The sequence below is a fragment of the Lutra lutra genome, chromosome 6 (genome assembly GCF_902655055.1).
Source record: "Lutra lutra chromosome 6, mLutLut1.2, whole genome shotgun sequence".
In the NCBI taxonomy this organism is placed as follows: Eukaryota; Metazoa; Chordata; class Mammalia; order Carnivora; family Mustelidae; genus Lutra; species Lutra lutra.
In genome coordinates, this window is record NC_062283.1 from 6845868 (window position 1) to 6866113 (window position 20246).

Consider the following 20246-nt stretch of genomic DNA (forward strand, 5'->3'; position numbering starts at 1 on the left):
GTCCAACCAACTGAGCCCCCCAGGCGTCCCCCCCCTTTTTTTTTTCTTAATTTATCTCCAACACCCACTTCATACCTAACCAGCTCCAGGATGGGAAACCCGTCATGAGCCTATGTTTCTGGCACGAAGACCTAGCAATTCCATTTCTGGGAGCTACTCAAGAAAAACTCCCCCATGTTTGCACAAATAGGTTGTTATAACACTCAAAACTGGAGATCCTCCTAAACCAATGTGTTTTAATCTACGTGACTACAGGTATGTGTTCAGAGCACACTTACTACCATCTTGAGAGATTATTTGGGAAGAGTCTTTGGGCGACTCTATTTGGGAAATGCAAAGAACTTTTCACCTTCAGCAACACCTTCCCCAGGCCCCACACCCCAATTTTTTTTTGGGTGCTCACCCCCAACATAAATTAAAACTGTTAGCAAGTCCTCAAATGTATTAGCATCCTGTCTTTCAAATGACAGGCTTCTGGACCTACTCTGGCCAGGGGGAGGAACAAAGTGCAAAGTGTTTTTAGACTAAAGTCCCACAACTTCCCAGGAACTTCAAATAAATTATTCAGTGTCTCAGGGGCTTGGCAAACAAGAGAGATAAAAGGGCCACATTGGGAGTGTGGGAAAGGGGAGGGAGAAAGCAGAGGCCAAGATGAAGGTCAGGAGTTCCTGAAGAGGTATTTTCACAGGTTTTAGCTGTTGGAGCTAGGGAAGTTAGGACAAGTGCTCCTAAGAAAGTGGCAATTAACCACCTATGCAACGGGAGCTAATTGATTGTTAAATAAGGCTCTGCCTTAGCTCTTACAAAAGCAGTGATATGCACCATCCACTTCAGCCAATCATTGGGCTCCAGGGCTGGGCATTGACTATCTGAAGCATAATAGTGTTTTCAGTTGCCTCCTGTCTTTCAACTGCAGACTGTGTCAGGAAACAGCACATTTGTTATGTGTTTAAAAACTAGTCCAAAGAATTATGTATAGGGAAGATATCTAGGGAACCAAGCAGGCTCAAGGACGATATTTCATTTGATTCTTCTGTTACGGCCTACCCTTAAAAAGAAAAACAAACCAAAAACCCACATCAAACTGAGTATCATTTGAATGTCTTATGTGTGATGCAAAGCATCGTTGCATATTGGCACACAGATGAGCTACAACGTTGCTCCAAAAAAAATCTCCAAGGTAGAGGTAGGCCCTTCGAAAATCTTCCTGCCATGACCAGACTTCGGCCCTGCATGTCTGGCCGTCCTCCATAAACCAACTGCCCCGAATGGAAAGTGCCAGAAGAAAACAAAATGGGCGAAATTTACTATCACCTGTCCCCCCTGACACAGAGGCAGGGAGACACACGGTTAAGTAAGGCACAACCCGAAATGCCGCAGCCTGGTCAGACAGCCCCCAGGGAAGTACCGCTGGGTGATGTGAGGGTTTTTGGTTTTTTTTTTCCTCCTTCTTCTTTTTAAGATCGAGAAGGAAAACAACACATGCAGGAAACCATAAAACCCTTCAAGTTAACTGTAGCCAACGGTCAATCTCATTAGGATATAATGGGTAGCTTGTGGCCCTCTCTATAAAGACTGAATGCGTTCCTCTGAATAATTTCCAATTTTTTCACTTGCTGGAATCTCTCTGCCTTTGAGGCAGCAAAGAGAAGTTTCGCTCTCTGTATTTATACCTTTCTCTTCTCCTCTGTCTCAGTTACTTCTTCCAATCTTCAGTCTCGGAGTTCATTTTTTTATCAGAGCACATTTGGTTGAAATGGAATATATGCAAATATTCAACCCAGCTCATCACTTAAATTTTTTTTTAATTTTTTAAAAGATTTTATTTATTTATTTGACAGAGAGAGACACAGGGAGAGAGGGAACACAAGCAGGGGGACTGGGAGAGGGAGAAGCAGGCTTCCCACTGAGCATGCTGGTCTGGGTTCCAGGACCTTGGGATCATGACCTGAGCCAAAGGCAGGTGCCCAACGACTGAGACACTCAGGCGCCCCTGGCTCATCACTTAATCTAGCTCTTTCAACCAGGATAGTAGGAGAGCCTCTTTGTGAAGTGGATCGCCAGTCAGAGGGCTGACAGAATCTGGGCCCACAGGCCTAAGGCCTTGGCTAATGTCTGTTTCTCTGTTACTGAAGTGAAGACATCTAGTACTGAAATCAGAACTTGGCTCAAGAAGGGGTTTCCATGAGAGACTGTGGACTCTGAGAAACAAACTGAGGGCTTTGGAGGGGAGGGGGTGGGGGGTGGGGGGTTGGGTGATCCCGGTGGTGGGTATTAGGGAGGGCATGTAATGCATGGAGCACTGGGTGTGGTGCATAAGCAATGAATGTGGAACATTGAAAAGAAATAAAATAAAATGGAAAAAAAGAAAAAGAAGGGGTTTCTGTGCCCTTTCTCTCACTTCTGACCTCCTGACCTCAGACCGGTCACTGAGCCACTCTGACCTCAATTTCTCCATATAAAGAAAGGGAGTAGTGATCCCTTGCAGCACACTTACTGGGAGAAGATGCGAAAATGCCATGGGGGCAGGGATTCTCAAATGTAGGGAACACTGCAAATATGGGGGGGGTTAATTAGGGCCCAACCTGAGTCTGGTCATCTTTATAATCTCTGCCCTTCACAAGAAGGTCCAGGTGATTCTGATGTAGGGGCTCATGGACCAGGCCGGAAGACACTGATTCTGGGGCATTTATTTTTAGGAACTTAGGGTCTTGTATGTTGCTGGCACTGTAGCAGGCTTGTGCAGGTGCTGTCTTTTCTATAACCACCCATACTGTAAGGAACTAGTATTGAATGAGCCCTTATGGTATGCTAGGCATTACACCGGTATTCTACACTGAGTAATTTTGCTCCATATTCACAATGGCCTTATGTGTCAGAGAGCATTCCTCCTATTTAACAGAATACTGAGGTGTAAAGAGGCTGAGAAATTTGATCAGAGTCCCCGAGCTAGAATTCCCAGCCTGGTTTAAGTCCAGGGACCCTACTGACCACAGCTGCTATAGTGAGCAGGCTAATACTTAAAACCATTTTGGAAGCTCTTAAGGCCCCATTGAAACAATGTAAATGTGAAATCAACAGACAAGTCTTACAACATTTGTTATATGTAGCTGAACCAGGGAAGGCAGATCTGGGGACCCCAGAAGTAGTTAAGGCCTGGTTCCAGTCCTCCAAGACTTCCAGTGGAATGGGAGACCAGTTTGACTACATTGGGAGTTTTGGAGAACTGGAAAGGGGGGCTAAAGCCATCTTGTGAAAAGCCTCAAGGGGCAGCATGTGAATTTCGCATTCTTTCCTGGATAGATGGGAATCTGGTAGATTTTGAGTCTGAAACACCATGTACCCCCTTCTCCACTTTGGTTTTTTTAAGACAGCCAGAGTAAAAGATCTAGAAATGCATCTGGAGAGAATTTTCCAGGATGGACAGGAGGGGTGAGGATAGATGTTAGCAAATATGGGTTAAAAAAGTAGTGTATAGGCCTCAAATGCTAAGGGAAAAAAAGGAGTGGGGGGGGCATAAAACAAAACCACAAGAAAAATAAAGCATACCAACCTTCCACCCTGAGACACCTGATCGGGTAAGATGGATTTGTATTTCTAGCAGAATTCTCAGTTTCCCTGGACACAAGATCTTTCCGATGCCTCCATGGAATCCTTAAATTATTCTGAATTTATGATTAAACATTCTGACCCCTAGCATTCCTCAAACCACCGTTTCTAATTCATGAGGACCCTACACGTACAGGAAATACTTAGTAACTTATGTTGCCTTTTACTTCCCAACCCTTTGCTTTCACTTTCTTCAGAATCCCCAAGCGTCCCCAGCACCCCCACCCTAGTCCCCAGAGCAGCTGGAGCACAGATCCAAGAAGCCATTTCAGGCACTCAGCCCACCCTATCGGCTTACACGCTCTGTCTTTTCTTGGCACTTATAGGTACTCAGCTAGGAAGTGACAAAATGGCATCAGCAAGTCTACTACTGGTTCACATTTCTGATGGAGCCAAAGGCCAGAAGCAGTGTATTTAGGGGGAAAACGGTCTGATGGCCTTAAAAAGAAATCTGAAATTTATTCTTTTCTGCCAATCCAAATGCTCTGAAAGAGCCGTACTCAACTGGTTGGTTTTTCAGGTTTATGGTGCCTTATATCACCCAGTGCATGAGGATTCCCTGTGAATGAGAGGAAAGTAGTGTTTCTCCATCACTTGCTAGGAAGACACACACACTGAGGCCTTTATCTTTACAGCAACATTATCAAAGTTCTTCAAGAAAATATTCAAAGCCTCTGCCTTGACATGAAAAATAAGGGGGAAATACACAGTTCTAGAAGGAGAACCCTCCAAAATGAAATGTAAAAAATGTATCACACTGGCTTCACTTAGGTCAAGGTTTTGATACTTTGGATCTGAAAAAAAAAAAATTAAACAATCACATTTTCGTTTAAGGACAAGGAACAAAAATTAAATTTAAGCACTTTGTAAAAAGTCCCCCGCCCCCCCACCATTGCAAAGGTTTTTGAAGAGACCCAAGTTGCCATGTTTTCTTAAGGTCTTAAAAGACCTTAAGACCTTCTTACCATTGTAGAACACAAGTGCAATTAAAACTATGTTAGCAAAATACAAGGAAAAAAAATTGGAAACTAGCAGCTGTAATAATTTTAAAGAGGTGAACTTATACTGAAACACAGCAGTTACACTATTCTGGAAGTAGAGATTACTGCTCTTCCTCGAGCAAAAAAAAATGTGCTTGTTTTGTACTAGTCTCCCCAAATCTCTTCTCCTTGGATGCAGGATACTCCCCTACCTACAAGCAGTCCTGAGGGTTAAAGATTATTTCCAAACACGTCTGCTCCTTAACCCCTTGTCTCCAGTGCTAAAAAACTAGAAGACGTAGGGAGCACACACCTTTAATTAACAAACGTTTGGACGTGAAAATGGGTTTTGTTAGTTAATGGCAAGAGTTAACCCTCCAAGTAAACAGGAAATAGCGCTACTTAGCAAGAGGCAGGTTCCAAACCAAGTCCTAATGGGCCTTTTTCCTCCATGCATACAGGCCTCAGGAATACAGCTGTGTCCGATGCATATAAAACGTATAAATCTCCCCCTAGCTGAATGCGTGCTTCTCACTGAACCGGGGTGGGGGGTGGGGTTGGATTTCCTGTCGGTCCTCAGGGATCCCACTTCTGCAGGTCCTCCCTATTACTGCATTTCTCTCACATTAAGAACCCACAGAATGGGCATGGCACAAAATGGAGATCTTCTAGCACCTGGTGAACCTTTCTGCTTCGGAGGAAAAAATTTATACAACTTCTCCATTTCGAAATTAGCGATGGCTTCCTCCTCCACAATATATCGATCATTTAAAAGGCTTATTTGTTCTTGATCCGTGTAAAGCGATTCTAGCCACGGCTGGATAGTAACTATGGGGCCGGGGAAGGAGAAAGCAGTTTTAGGAACAGGAGGTTAAAATGCAGATCAGCCGGCCAGTTTTCATCTGTAAAGAACCCTCTCCGTGCTGCCCTTCCCCCCTCTTTTTAAAATTTCAAGACAAAGGGCATTTATTTAAATGTGGTAAACTCTGAAAATTCCTAGAAAGCGTGTAGAGTTGACACATACTCATTTCAGGGTCAGAGCTGGCCAAATCTGGCCAAGAGGAACTTGGTATTCCTCAGGAAGATAGCATTGAACAGGCTGCCCTTGGAGAAGTTACTGTTTCAGAGCTAAAGCAGATGGGAGAGCGTCCACCCGGGACGAGGGCCCTCCCAATCTCCGGCTCTGGGCATAGAATAATGACAAAAGTCGAGATTTAGGGTTCAGTTCCAGCTGATTTTATTTCCTTCTCAAAAAAAGTTATTTACAGAAGGTATATATCAACAATCTGACAGGCAGTGAACTTGACATGATTAGCTGGCATGATTTTTTCTTTTTTCTTTTTTTTCCCCCCAAACATTGTTGTTTTTTTTTTTTTTTTGGGTTTTTTTTTTTTTTTTGTGGCCTTGAATTTTAAGACAAATATTCTACACGGCATATTGCACAGGATGGATGGCAAAAAAAAGTTTAAAAACAAAAACCCTTAACGGAACTGCCTTAGAAAGGCAGACGTCCTAGTGCCTGTCATGTTATATTAAACATACATACACACAATCTTTTTGCTTATTATAATACAGACTTAAATGTACAAAGATGTTTTCCACTTTTTTCAATCTTTAAACACAACAGCTATAAACCTGAACACATATGCTATCATCATGCCATAAGACTAAAACAATTATATTTAGCGACAAGTAGAAAGGATTAAATAGTCAAATACAAGAATGAAAAACGCAGTACATAGTGTCGCGAACTCAAATCGGCATTTAGATAGATCCAGTGGTTTAAACGGCACGTTTTTGCTTATAAAAAAAGTGCAAAAAAGATGTGGTTTACAAGTTAAAGCTACAGGATCCCTTTTTGCTGTAAATGCACCAGTTTTAAAGCCTCTGGACAGAACGGTATTTTATTTAAAAAATTTCTCTTTTCTTAAAAGCCTAACAGTGTTTGGCTAATTCTCCTCCCCTTTTTGTAAGCCTGGGGTCGAAGGGTGGACACTGGTGGCAGGTTAAGGGATACTGTCACTTTAAGAAGCCTGCAGATTGAAGTGTAAACATGGAGAAATTAGGGGCTGATTTTTTAAACTGTGTGAGATATTAACCAGCCGCCCTATTATAAAATCAGGAAATCCAAACAGCGATTTACACCGATTAACACCCCCTTTATATATTTTTTACAAAAATACACTGAGAAAATAATCAAACGTTTTCATCTCTCTTGTCTTTTTTTGTTTTTTAAAAGTGTCAAAAGTCTACATTTAAATATAAAAAATTAAAAGTTAAAACTCTAGCCCTTCAGTGAAGGAGACGTAAAATGGCGTGGGTAACAACAAACTACCAAAAAAAAAAAAATAATAATAAAATAAAATAAAGGAAAAAAAAAGAACAAAAGAAAAAAAAGAAATAAAGGAAGTCAAAAAAGAAAGAAAAGAAAGTAAACCAAAGATTAAAGTAAAAAAGGGACAAAATAAGAAAAAAAAATGTTTGGCCAGTATAAATACGTCCACATATAAAATGGCATCTGATTACATTTACAAGGAAAAAAAAATACGAGGATGAAGCATCGGTGAGGGAAAAAAACACGTCTTCTCATTTACACCTATAAGGAATAAACACATACACACTGAGAAAAAATTTGGTCCTGAATTGTGTTTTTTTTTTTTCTTAAAGTCCAGCACAGATTTGAGTTGCGTTTGAATCCTTTAAAGAGTTAAGAATGAAAAAAAGCTGGTGATAATTTTGTTGTAGGAATCAAACATAGCGCCATCTATCTGCTTTTTATATTATCCTACACTATTTTAAAAACTGCTCAACAGTCTTATACAGAAATCTTTAAAAGATAGACAGGATAACATGCTATATTAACCCCACCAGTGAAATAATCCAACACCATCACGATTCCGATTTTAAGAGAAGAAAAAAACCTCTTTTTTCCCCCCCGCCCGAAACCACTCGCCCCTGCACGGCCCCCGGCACCACATCAAACAGTCCGCTCTCCAGCACGCCCGCGGGCTGCGGAGTCTCACCTCACTGATTTCGGGGGTGCGGGGTGCGGGGGCCGCCAGGACGCGCCACCTGCCCCCGAACGTGCAAATCCGTCCCAGTTCCTCCGCGGCCCCCCCTGCGCCCCGCCCCGTGCCCCTCGCCGGGCTCCCCACGGGGCTCTCCGGGCACTCGGCATCTCCTCCTCCGGCTCCGAGGGTGGGGGGCGGTGGGGTGCAAGGGAAAAAAAAAAATAGAAAAAAAAAAAAAAAAGAAAGGAAGGAAGAGGAAAGGAAGGGAAAAAGGAAGAAAAACCCCAAAAAACGGGAATCCGCCAGCGTGGAGTCTCTCTGTCCCGGCGCTCGAGCCTTCCCCCCCCCCCCCCCAAAATCTGCCGTCCGTCCAATTCCACGCCCGGAGCTTTCTGTCTTCTTGGAGGGGAGGGGATGGCGGGGGCTGCTGAGAACTCAATCCCCAGGGGCGCGTTGGGTTTCTTTCTTTTCTTTCTTTTTTTTTTCCCCCTCCTCTCTTGACCAAGAAATGAGATAAAACAAAAACAGCAAGGGGGGGGGGCGATGAAAAAAAGGGACGAGATTCCTTCAGTCTCTAGAAAAAACTACCAAGTCGGCTTCTTGCTGGGGGTACAGCAGACAAGTCCCGAAGCTCGCTGGAATGGGGGGGGGGGGTCTCTTCGGGCAGAGGGGAGGAAACTCCAAGTAGCTTTTTTTGCCATCAACAACAACATCAAGAACAACAATAAAAGGTCGCCCCTCGTCTCCCCGCCGCCTCCTCCGCGTCCCCGCGGCCGGGGAGGTGGGGGATGGGAGCGCGGGTCCCCAAAACACCGCCGCGCTCCTCGCAAGCCGGCCCCACTCACATTTTTTTTCCTTTTCTTTTTTTTTTTCCCTCTTTTCTCTTCCAACTCTTTCTCTGTCTTTTCTCTCTCTCTTCTTCGTCTAAATCTTCTTTTTCTTCTTCCCTCTCTTGCCCCCCGGCCCTCTTCTCCCAGCCCGCGCGCGCGCCCGTCAGTAGGTGAAGACCAGGTTGGAGATGCTGGACTCGAGCCAGTCTCCCGAGATCATCTCGCTCACCTCGGGCGTGCAGTAGTCCGGGAACTCGAAGTGCGAGCCGGAGCCGGGCTCCAAGTTAAAATCCAGGTCCCGGTCCAGCGCCGACGACGAGCTGAAGCTGCCCAGGGACATGCTCTCAAAGTTTGAGCTGGGGTTCAGGTCGAGCAGGTCGTCTTCGAACTCGTCGTCGGAGGACGAGGAGCCCGACGACGAGGACGAGGACGAGTGGGACGAGGCCGACGAGGACGCGTGCGAGGGCGCGCTGGACGGCGCGGGCGAGGCGGCGCGCAGGCTGGCGTAGCTGCGGTGGTCGGCGGGCGAGCGGCCGGCGGCGGGCGACGAGGCGGCGCTGCTGCGGCCGCTCAGGCTCGGCCCGTCGGGCGAGCAGCCCGCGCCGCCCTCCTCGTACAGGCCCAGGGGGTCGCTGGGGTCGGCGCCCGCGCCCACGCCGCCCGCGGGCGAGGAGGACGCGCCCAGGCCGCCGAACAGGTAGACGCGCTTCACCTTCTTGTCGGCCAGGGGTTTGCCTGGGGCCGCGAGGCCGGCCGAGGAGGCGGAGGCGGCCGCGGAGACCGAGCCCGCCGCCGCCGCCGCCGCGCTGGGAGTCCGCGCCTTGTACAGCGAGTGGTGGTCGGCGGCGGCGCCCAGGGGCAGCAGGGCCTGCTCGGCCGCGAAGGAGGGCGCGGCACCCGCGGCCGCCGCCTTCCCGCCGCCGCCCGCCAGGATGAGCTTGGCGTGCGGTTTGCTGACCCCGCCGCCCGCGCCGCCCGCCACTTTGGAGCCGCAGCTCTTTTTCTGCGCGGGTTTGGAGTTGGCGCCACCGCCGCCCGCGCCGCCGCCCCCCGCGTTGCCGCTCCCGCCCCCGCCGCCGCCCCCGTGGCCGCCCCCGCCACCGACCTTGTCGCCCTTCTCCCCCGGCTTGGAGGAGGCGGCGGCCGAGGCGCCGGAGCTGGCGTTGCCGGACTTCACCTTCTTCCTGGGCCGGTACTTGTAGTCGGGGTAGTCAGCCATGTGCTTGAGGCGCAGCCGCTCCGCCTCCCGGATGAAGGGGATCTTGTCGCTGTCTTTGAGCAGCTTCCAGCGTTTGCCCAGCCGCTTGGAGATCTCGGCGTTGTGCATGTCGGGCGACTGCTCCATGATCTTGCGCCGCTCGATCTGCGACCACACCATGAAGGCGTTCATGGGCCGCTTGATGTGGCCGCTCGGCGTCTTGCACCAGCTCGGGTCGTCGGCCTTGCCGCCCGTGGACGCGGTGGAGCCGGGCGTGGGGGAGGAGGCGATGCCCAGCTCCAGGCCGGCGCCCGAGTCCGAGCTCTCGCCGGCCAGCAGCGCTTCCGTGTTCTCGGCGTTGTTGGTTTGCTGCACCATGGCCCCGGCTCGGCGGGCGCCCACGCGCGCTCACACCCTCGCGGCGGCCGCAGCGGCGCGATCGCCGGGCCCTCCCGGCTCCCCGGGCCAAGCACACGCCGAGCGGTAGGACGCGCGCGGCGGCCGTGCGGGCCCCTCCACTACTCGCCGGGGCGGTGCTGGGCGCAGGGAGAAAAGTCTCCAAAGGGTGCGGGCAAGGAGCGCTCTGCCTCTTGCAGAGCAGTTATAGTTCCCAGGCTGGAGAGTCTCCTCTCCCTCCCTCTGCTGCTCGCTCTCGCTCGCTCTCTCGCCGCGCCGCAGTTTGCTCTGTCTCTCGGCTCTGAGTCTGGAGACCGTGCTAAAGTGGAGAGGAGTTTCTTGAATGCTGGCTGCTGAAGCTTCCAGTGCAAGTTTCTCGCCGCCTCCCAGGCAAGTCTTTTTTTTTTTTTTTTTTTCCTTCCCCTGAAGCAGTTGGTTCCAGTTCACGAGCGCTCTCAGGAGCTCAGGAAAGCGACATAGTCTCTATCACTTAGTCCCTTCCCTACCATGCAAAGCAAAAAAGGCTCTGGCTCCAGGACTCTCTGTGGGCGGAATCGGCACTAAGGAGTTTGTGCAATTATTTTGTTGCAAGGTAGGAAGCCAAAAAGCCTTCGTGCAACAGACTGGCATGAATAAATGTATGTCTCCCCCTCCCTTCTGCAAGAAGGGAGCTGGTAATGGCAGAGTTCCTCTAATGCAGACTCTTCAAGAGCGTGCAAGAACTAGAGACCCCGGAGCGAGACAGGCCTCTTCCCCTCACACAGTTTCTCTTGCTGCAGCTTAGAGCAGACCCCAATTCCGCCTCGCGCCTCTTTATCCTTTCACAGTCTTGGCCGCGGCCAATCAGCCGCTGTAACCAACGTTTCCTCGTGCCAAGCCCCTCCCCCGGCCTTCCCATTGGCTTGGAACCCGATGCAATAATAATCTCCGCGTGCAATGAGAAGCTCCAAATCTGACCTCATTCCAATTTACAGAGCAAACTTTTTAAAAGGGCTAGAAGTACAGCTGAGATTTCTGCTGCCTTTTTTTCCTTTTGCTGTGTGTGTGTGCGTGTGTGTGTGTGTGCGCGCGCGCGTGCGGTGTGTAAAGAGGATGTTAATGCATGAAATTATTAAGGGGAGAGACGGAAATGTATTCTAACCATTATGTTAGATAACAAGGGGCTTGGAAGTTGGGGGGAGGGTAAGGGTGAAATACTGTAAATGGAAGCTTTCTGCTTCAAAGCCAAGTGATTATTTTTATTAGTTCTTTTCAGTACTGGAATAAAGAATCAGCCTCGAGTGCAAAATCTGTTCCTCGGATCCTTCATAAAGCCAAGGATGTAAAAGGGGGAAGGAAAGCCACAACAATAAATCAATGGCTATTGAAAACCATTAAGAAAGTGGTACCTAGACACCTGTCATCACAATTATTTTAACAGCTCTAGGTACAGCACAGATGTTGATGTATTGTGTAAATCCCTTCAGAGCAATTTTTGTGCTGTTTGTGGAAGGCAGAGAAGAGGAATTTTTGCAATAATTGCTTGCTCTCTTAACCAAACAGGGGTTAACTATGCTTATTTAATGATTTAAACTCCCCTATAAATCCTGGATAGCCCAAACAGGAGCTTTCCGTTGGAACACATTACACAGTGTTGCCTACTTAACTCAAGGGGAGAATTTCCATAGAGTTTCGTATAGGATGGTAACATGGAGTAAAGGGTTGGGGTCATTTTTACTTTCTAAATATTTGTTTTCCCATTTTCAAAATTAAAGATTTCTGCGCTCTCTTTCTCCCCACCCCAACCCTTCTTACTCCTTTCCTTTCTATATATTTTCTCCTATATATTCCTCCTATGCTACTTGAATCAAACTGAGCTAAAAGGCCAAGGCGAAGGGAAAGACGGCTGTGGTGTGACTGGTAGCAAGAGACACCGGCGCCTCTGGATTCATGTTAGACCTAGATGCTAGTCCTTCTTACTGGGTTTGTACTCTGCAGAGATGCTTGAGTCTCAGTTCTCCTCATCTGTGATATGGGAACACTAAGAGATACTTTATGGAGGGTTGTTGTGAGGGTTCAGTGAGTTTGATGTGTTGTAAACCCTCCATGAATGCTATTATCTTTCTCTTGGTAATTCAGATGCCAGAGACACTCCTTCTAGTAGAATCAGCATATTGTTGTTCATGAGCCTCAAGTTGAGGATGGTCACTGATTATTTTTTTTTTAAGTAAGCTCCACACCCAACATGGGGTTTGAACTCAGGTACTTGAGATCAAGAGTAGTATGCTCTACCGACTGAGCCATTTAAGAAGTAATGGCAGATCATGTTATATGCGCCATACAAGGACAACAGTGGCAAGCCTGTGGTCTTCAAGATTTTAGACAAAAGGAACTCTGGGGAAGAGTATTGTGGAGAATTTGCCAGGTAATCAGAATACATGTTTATTTGGCCACAAAAATTACCTCTGTTCCACTGTGTGAAAATTAGAGTTCTAGGAAAAATTGGTCTTTATTAATGCCATAATAGTCAACTGTTTTTCTACAGGCCAGAGATAGGTGGTTAGGTAAGGGCCAACCCGACATAATTAAGTGAGCTTTTGATTCAGATCAGACTAGTGCTAGGCAGCAGGTTTCTATTCATCTTGTCAAACTTTTAAAGTATGTAGGCTGGCCAGAGGCCCAGGTTGTCAGATTTAGAATTTTACTGAAAAGAACACCCTTTGGAGACATCTGGGACTGGATCTGTAAGGATCAACCACAAGCAAGAATGTTTTTGCGAGTTAAGGCAAATAATTTTTGACCAATAACTACCCAACTTATATACTTTTCCTTTAGAGTGGGGGAACAAATCTTAAACAAACAAGCAGAAACCCACAGGTACCTTTTTTTGCATGTAACAAAGTTGGGTGTGTCCTCATGCATTTTATTTTCTTGGGTGTGCACACCAGGACACCGGAACAGTCTTAAACTCTGATGGAGAAGTTACTCTAAAGGGTCTGTTCTTTATAAAGTCAGTATCTTCACTAGGATAATAAAAGAGTAAATACTTATTAATAAATAAATATTTACTTTGGAATTTGTACCAACTCATGATTTGAGTGTGTAGCTAGTTTGTGATGTCAGTCAAGGTGACCATCAGTGTAACTGATTACATTTTTAGAACCAGCTTTGCTTCTTCCATCACTGAAGATGATGGGGGAAAGTGGGATTTCATCAAAGAAGTCCTAGTAATTTTGTTTATGCTTAAAACACACAAGTTATTTATTTATTTTAAGATTTTTATTTTCAAGTAATCTTTACACGCAGTGTGGGGCTCGAACTCACAAAGCCAAGATCAAGAGAATTTTGCAGGCTCTACTGACTGAGCCAGCCAGGAGCCCCGCACACAGTTTTTCTTTTCTTTTCTTTTTTTTTTTTTTTTTTTAAGTAGACATGAAAAAAATAACCACTGGCCTATTTCTATTGTGAAATGTATTTTCTGTATTTTAACAAATCCAGTAGATTTTAAGACACACCATTGTTACATGCAGCTAAGGAAAGAAAACTGCCAGTGAGACATTGAGATGCCCCTGGTTGTAAGACCTTTCCTTATGCCAGAGATGTTGAACATGAAGAGAACAGGTGCTTAGAACTGAAGAAATATGGTATTAGTAATTTTCCCTGGCTTTATGATTATAGTATGTATGAATGCTTGGGCTCTTAAAGCAGGTTTGTTCTTCTATGTGAGTATTTCTTCTCAAATGTAAGAAAACAGCTGACAAATGGCTTTTATTAAAGTCCATCTTTCTCAGCAACTCAGCAACCATACGCATGCTGGAATGTATTTGGCCTCTGAATAACAAGTAATGAGAAAAGATTTCTCTGTTCTCATTACCTAACTTCATACGCTTTGTAACCAGTTCTTTGTTACTGACATTTTTTTTCCCCAAATACCAGATATTTGGTGGCCCCTACTAAATCAGTACTCACTGTTCCCTCTGCTGGCTTTGCAGTACATGAAGTAATTCTTAATGTTACTCTTTAAGCCATGTTAACAGCAAACCAAGATAATTTTGCAAAAAAAAAAAAAAAAAAAAAAATCCCGTTTTAGAATAATAAACTAATTGTCTTTATTGGCCCTGATGTTAGACATTTCAAATTTTGAATGAAGGTAAATTATCTTATTTTCCATTAAATAATGGAATTGTTTGGGGTGTAATATCACTTAATTCATTTCTTCTGCTCTCACACACCTGTACGACATGAACTCTCACATCCATAAAATGGTATGGGGTATAGATGGAAATAGGATTCTATCGCACTGCTTAATATATTCCTATAGCATTGGGTAGGGGGACTGAAGGGAAATTAGTTTAACAAATCTCCTGGATTTGCGCTGATTTGCAAGATTTTGCCTTGGCTTGGCTATAGAAACCATGATTGTGGGAGCTGGTCTAACCTGACAAGTATTCAGTTCAAATGAAATGGAGGGGGTAGGGAGCCTCCCCCTCCCGCGTCTTTGTTACTTTAGCAGGCTGGGAAGCAGCCCTGGGAAATTCGATGTCATTGGACTTTGTCAACTGAAAGGCCCAGGGTTTTCAGTTCCACACTTGAGGGAAAAGAACCCTCCAACGGAGGCTGATTTACTTCTCAATCAAGTAGGCAAATACAACTTCCACTTCAACCTTTTTGGGCTCATGAAATTTTATTAGAACTGGACTTCCCTTTCAGGGTTTGTATTGAAAAATAACATATGGAAGTGACTCTTATTTACAAAATACCAAAATAAGGAGGCTGGGGCAAAATGAAATCCATGATTTATTTTCACTCTTCGAATAAGCTAAGAGGCAAACAATGTCTAATGATTTTTACCACTTTTTCTCCCCTCCTAACCGCTGAGTAGCGCCTGGTAGCCTTAAGCAAGCATTTTATGCCAATGCCAAACTCCCTTTTCCTTTCCTTCCCATTTTCTCGCGAGCACAAGCAGAACACGTATTTCTGCCTGGGTCACGTAGATCTGAAGCCTGAATTCGAGCTTTTCTGCTCCTTTTCACCAGGCCCCGGCAAGGCACACCCACCCGGAGTCTGGGTCGGCTCAGCGCCCGGTGGGCTCCCAGTCTGGGGAGAAGCACCCGCCAGGTGGCAGCGCTGAGCCTCCCTGCGCCCGCGGAGACCGGAGAACGTGGGGATGGTCAGACTTCTTTCTTCGCCCCCTCCTCCTCCCGAACCCCTACCGTCCTCCCTTACTCTGCCTTCCTTAGGTAGCATTTAAACGATCAGCGGTTAATAGGGTGTGTCGGTGAATTCAGATGATTTCTCCCATAAATCAAAACTTAAGGCAAACCAACCGCCGCCTCCTGTTCACTCGGCAGACCCTCGCAGAGACCGGGGAGGCCAAGGCCGGCCTCCCGTTTGGACGCGGTAACCGAACCCGGAGCTTATCGGTTACCACGTCCGTATCGTGTTGCTGCAGCGGGCACGAGCGAGTCGGAACGCGGTTTCCCGGCCGGCCGCGCTCCGCTTGGGACAGCGGCTTTGGAGAAACGGCGCGAACGCCTTAAGGACGAGCTAAGGCCACCCCCCCCCTTAAAAAATGGTTTCCCTCGGCCGGGGACGCGGCGCTCGGTGGCGCAGGCACGGCGCTGCCCCTGCGCTGGGCTCGGCGGGGACGCGGCGACGATTCCCGGTGCTCGGCCTCCTTCCGCCGCCGCGGCCGCGCCTCGCCTTTCGATAACAGTCGCCGGGCGGAAATAAATTGGAATCGACTCGGGCGGTGCATTTGGAGGAAAGTCTTTCCTACTGTAAACACGTTTCAGGCGTTCCTGTCAGCAGCGTTTTAACACCCGTCTTCCGCGGAGGTTTTACGAGCCGGGAAGGAGCTGGAGACGCGCGCGCACACGCTGCCCCCGGGAAGACGTGCCCCTCCGGCGCGCGCGCGCTCCCGGCCCTGCTTTGAAGTCGCGACCGGCGGGGGCTGCGGGGACCAGGGCGGGGTGGGGGTGGCCCACGCGCCCCTCCTCCGACTCCGAGCCCGCCCGGCCCTCGGTGGCGTTGCCCGGTCCCGCCACTGCCGGGAACCGAGAGCCCCTGCGCCCCCTCCTCTGGCGTGCGCGCGACCTGCGCTCCGCACGCCTGCGCGCTCTCGGCTAGCCGGCCACGCGCGGACACCCGCTGCCATCCCCGCCCCCAGTGCCTGCAGGCCCCGGCCGCCTGGCCTTTCCGGGCGCCCGTGCGGGGCGTGCGCGCGTGTCAGGCGAGGCGACGAGAACGCCGGAGGCCGGGGGCGGAGGCTGACAGTCGGTTGCACTCGAACCCTCAAGGGTCCCCTCCCTAGGGACTGCAGAGCGGGCAGGAGGGCCGGTGCCCTCTGTTGCCCCTCGCCAGTCGCGGGGAGGGGGGAGGGGGTGGGAAAATCGCACCTTGCCAAGGGGTGCACCCGGCGCCCCCAGTGATTCAGCCCCAGGTTTCGGGGCCGAGAGGAGGGAGTTCTGGCCGGCAGATGGCTGGTGGAGGCTGCGCCCCAGGCGCGGTCACTTAGAAGAACTAGGGTTTCGGCTCGCTTTGTCCCCTTTAGGTTCGTGGGTCTCTGACTTTGCGCAGTAGCCAGGCCTGAGAGCAAGAGTCCAGGATGGGGGGTACCTACTTGCCCCCCTTCCCCGCGCCCCGACACTATCCCAGCGACCCTAGCACGCGGTGTGGATGCAGGTACCCCACAGCCTCCCCACCCCCAACAGCCAGGTCGGAGCAGCTACAGCTGGAGCCCCGCGGGGAAAGCGGGTGATTCCACTTACGGAAAAACGCTTTTAAGCAAGAGCAACTCTAAGCCCGCGTTAGCGAACCAGCTGACCCGCAGTTGGAGGGCGGGCGCGGGCGGGCGCGTCTGGCGCGGAGGGGAAAGCCGCTGGGGAGTGGGCAGAGGCCAGCGAAGCCAGTGTCAGGTAAGAGAAAGAGAAGACGAGAGGAGGGGGAGAAAGAAAGGCGCTCGAAGGCGAAGAGGGGAGGTGGGAAGGCTCGGAGACAGCTCGGGCGGCCAAGTGACGCGGGTCGAGAAGAGAGGCGGGCGCGTGGCGGGCAGCGGGGGCAGGACGCACGGGCTCCGCCAGGCACCCGGTCTTCTTGCTCCCATCCCTCCACTCCCGGGATCCCATCGAGGCCTAACAGCACGTGTGGTGCAGACAGGGATGGGGGAGCTCTTGGGAGGGGAGGGGAGGAGAGGGGTGGGGTGGGGTTGGGGCCGGGACCGAAGTGCTCAGTGCCCAGTACCGCGCGGTCCGTGCTGCACACCTGGCACCCGGGAGCAGCCATCTGCTCCGATCTCTCCGTCTCTCGGTAGGGGTGTGGGCTTGTTGGGAGATAAGGACCCTGCCTGGTGAAGGGATGGCTTCCCGTCAACCGCCGCAATGAACCCAGTCAATCAACGTTTATGGTGCTCCTACTGTGTGCGGAGCGCAGCCTGGGTCCCTTCCAGCTGCTGGGCTCCGGGACGGCACCATCTGTTGGGTTACACCCGCGAGCTGGAAAGGAATCCCGTGTGGTGTTGTATAATAAGTTCACAGTTCGAACAATAATGTAGTAATTTCACCACGCCAAGGCGGGCCATTGAGACCGTTTGTGGGTCTTGGAGAAGAGGTGGGGCTGGCAAAGTAAGGTTTTGTGATTTTTTGCACTGTTTCCTGAAGCACGAGACCCCCTCCCCCCACACTCTCCGCGCCCCCCCCCCCACCATGTTTTGTCCCACAGTCTCACACAAATAAAAATTACCAGTAACTGTTGAACAAATAGTTCAGTGACAGTCTGGGTAGCAGGGACTGCAAAAAACTGACGGCTAGTCCTTCAATACTCAAACTGCAGTCAGTTTCACAAGTTTTGGACCCCAACACTGCTCGACTACCAACTATTCAATAATGTAACTTTGATACCCCGAAAGAAAACTGATGGGTAATAAAATCTACTTGCACCTGTTATGTTTATAGAAATCAACAAAATGGTCAAACTACCCTATAAAGGAAAAATACAAGGTGCATAATTTATAATAAAACAATATACATTTAAAAGGTGCATCCGCAGACTGTTTCCCTAGAACACCCAAAATGTGTAGAATTTATAAACTTCTCCCTAAGGAGTACTACTGCCCAGGGGTGAATTACGGACTGTGTTTATCAGGCAAGTACTAAGTATTGGGAATACTATTGATATCCCAAATTCTTAAATTTATAGTGGGTTGTGGATTGTTTGTGACAAATCAACTTTCTGGTATTCCTGCCTTCGCATGGACTTTCTCCCCTAACTCCTAGCCCCCGCCCAACCCTTGATGCTGGATTTGGTCATATGGCCATTGTTTGGGCCAATGGGACATTAGCAAGCGAGACCCATGCAGCACCTTGGTAATTTTCAGTGCTTCCATATTGGGATTTGTCCTCTTGACACTGTGAGACCTTCTTGCTGTGAAGAATCTAGTCTAGCTTACTGGAGGATAAAAGGCCCTATTGAGAAAACTGAAATGCCTTGCCAATGCAGACGTTCCAGACATGTGACCCAAGCTGTCTTGGACTTCAGTGAGCTGGTCAGATGACTGCAGACACATGAGGGATCCCGGATGAATGCCGCAGAGGAATCCCTCAGCTTGACAAACCCACAGGATGATGAGAATACTAAATCGTTGTTTCAAATCACTGTGTTTTGGGTGGCTTGTTATGCAGTAATTAATAGAGGACAAGGTGGTTTTAACTTCAGTGCCCTGTGATAGATGCCAAGATACGAATCCACCCAAGAAGGTTGTCTCTTCTTTTTTTTTTTTTTTGCAAAGACATGATAGTGTTTATAATTTTTTTAATGGAGGTGTGATTGATATATACCATATTAGTTTCAGGTGTACAGCCTAGTGATTTGTTACTTGTGTATGTTGCAAAATGCTCACCAGAGAAAGTCTAGTTAACATCTGTTGCCATCCCTATTTTTACCTTGTGTTGGAAACTTTTAAGATTTACTCTTTTTAGGGCGCCTGGATGGCTCCGTCAGTTAAGCTTCTGACTCTCGGTTTCAGCTCAGGTCAGGATCTCAGAGTCCTGAGATGGAGCTCTGCCTGGGGCTCCATGCTCAGTGGGGAGTCTGCTTCTCTCTCCTTCTCGCTGTCTCTCCCTTCCCACCCTGTTCACTGTCACGCGCGCTCTCTCTCTCAAATCTTAAAAAAAAAAGAAACGCTCTTAAAAAAAATTATTTGAGAGAGTGTGAGCATGAGCACGGGTGAGAGCAGAGGGAGAGAAACACGCAGACTCCCTGCTGAGCATGGATTCCAACTCAGGGGTCAATCTCAGAACCTCAAGGTCATGACCTGAACTGAAATCAAGACTAGGAAACTTTACCTTAACTGACTTAGTCACCAAGGTATCCCCCCCCCCCCACCCATTTACCCCTTTTAATGTCAAACATGCAGTACAATATTATTAACAATAGTCACTATGCTGTACATTATGTCCCCAGGACTTATTACTTTATAACTAGAAGTCTGTACCTATTGACCCCCTTCACGCACCCCCCTTCAAACCTCAGACCATGTTTCTGTTCTGTGTATCTATGAGCTTTTTTTTTTTTTTTAAAGAATTTATTTATTTATAGGCAGAGAGGCAGGCAGAGAGAGAGGAGGAAGCAGGCTCCCCGCCAAGCAGAGAGCCCGATGTGGGGCTCGATCCCAGGACCCTGAGATCATGACCTGAGCTGAAGGCAGAGGCTCAACCCACTGAGCCACCCAGGTGCCACCCCCCCTTTTTTTAAGATTCCACAGATAAGTAAGATCTGACAGTATTTGTTTTTCTATCTTGTTTCACTGAGCATAATGCCGTCAAGTTCCACCCATGTTGTTACAAATGCCAAGACTTCATTCTTTTTTTATGTGTGTGTGGTCTTCATTATATGGACACACGCACCACGTCTTGTTTATTCCTTCATTGGCGGACACTTAGCTCAGCTACCGTCACTAATGCTGCAGTAAGGTGAGTATGTGGGGGTGCAAATATCTTTTCAAGTCCTTGTTTTCATTGTCATCAGATAAATACCCAAAAGTAGGATTCCTGGAATATACGGCAGCTCTATTTTTAATTTTTTGAGGAACCTCCATACTGTTTTTCAATAGAGACTGAACCAATTTACATTCCCACCAGCAGTGCACAAGAGTTTCCTTTCTTCCATGTCTTCTCCATCACTTACTGTATTTTTGATAATCTAACAGGTGTGAAGTAGTTTATTGTGGTTTTGACTTGTATTTCCC

At 48.2% G+C, this 20246-nt stretch overlaps 2 protein-coding genes across 2 annotated transcripts in view; both read right to left on the reverse strand.

The window, feature by feature from the left end:
• Positions 1 to 5802: 5802 nt before the first annotated feature.
• On the reverse strand, positions 5803 to 10829 carry SOX4 (SRY-box transcription factor 4). Its single transcript, XM_047734120.1, has one exon. It carries the CDS (start codon positions 10004 to 10006, stop codon positions 8594 to 8596), a length of 1413 nt encoding a protein of 470 aa, XP_047590076.1. The 5' UTR covers positions 10007 to 10829; the 3' UTR covers positions 5803 to 8593.
• Positions 10830 to 14783: 3954 nt separating this feature from the next.
• LOC125102614 (translation initiation factor IF-2-like) overlaps positions 14784 to 20246 on the reverse strand; it is a 34784-nt gene continuing 29321 nt past the window's right edge. Inside the window, exons 3-4 of the mRNA XM_047733957.1 lie at positions 17267 to 17348; positions 14784 to 16591 (exon numbers count right to left, since the gene is read on the reverse strand). Coding sequence (XP_047589913.1) covers positions 15819 to 16591; positions 17267 to 17348 — 855 coding nt within the window. The 3' untranslated portion in view covers positions 14784 to 15818. The remainder of the gene's footprint in view (positions 16592 to 17266; positions 17349 to 20246) is intronic.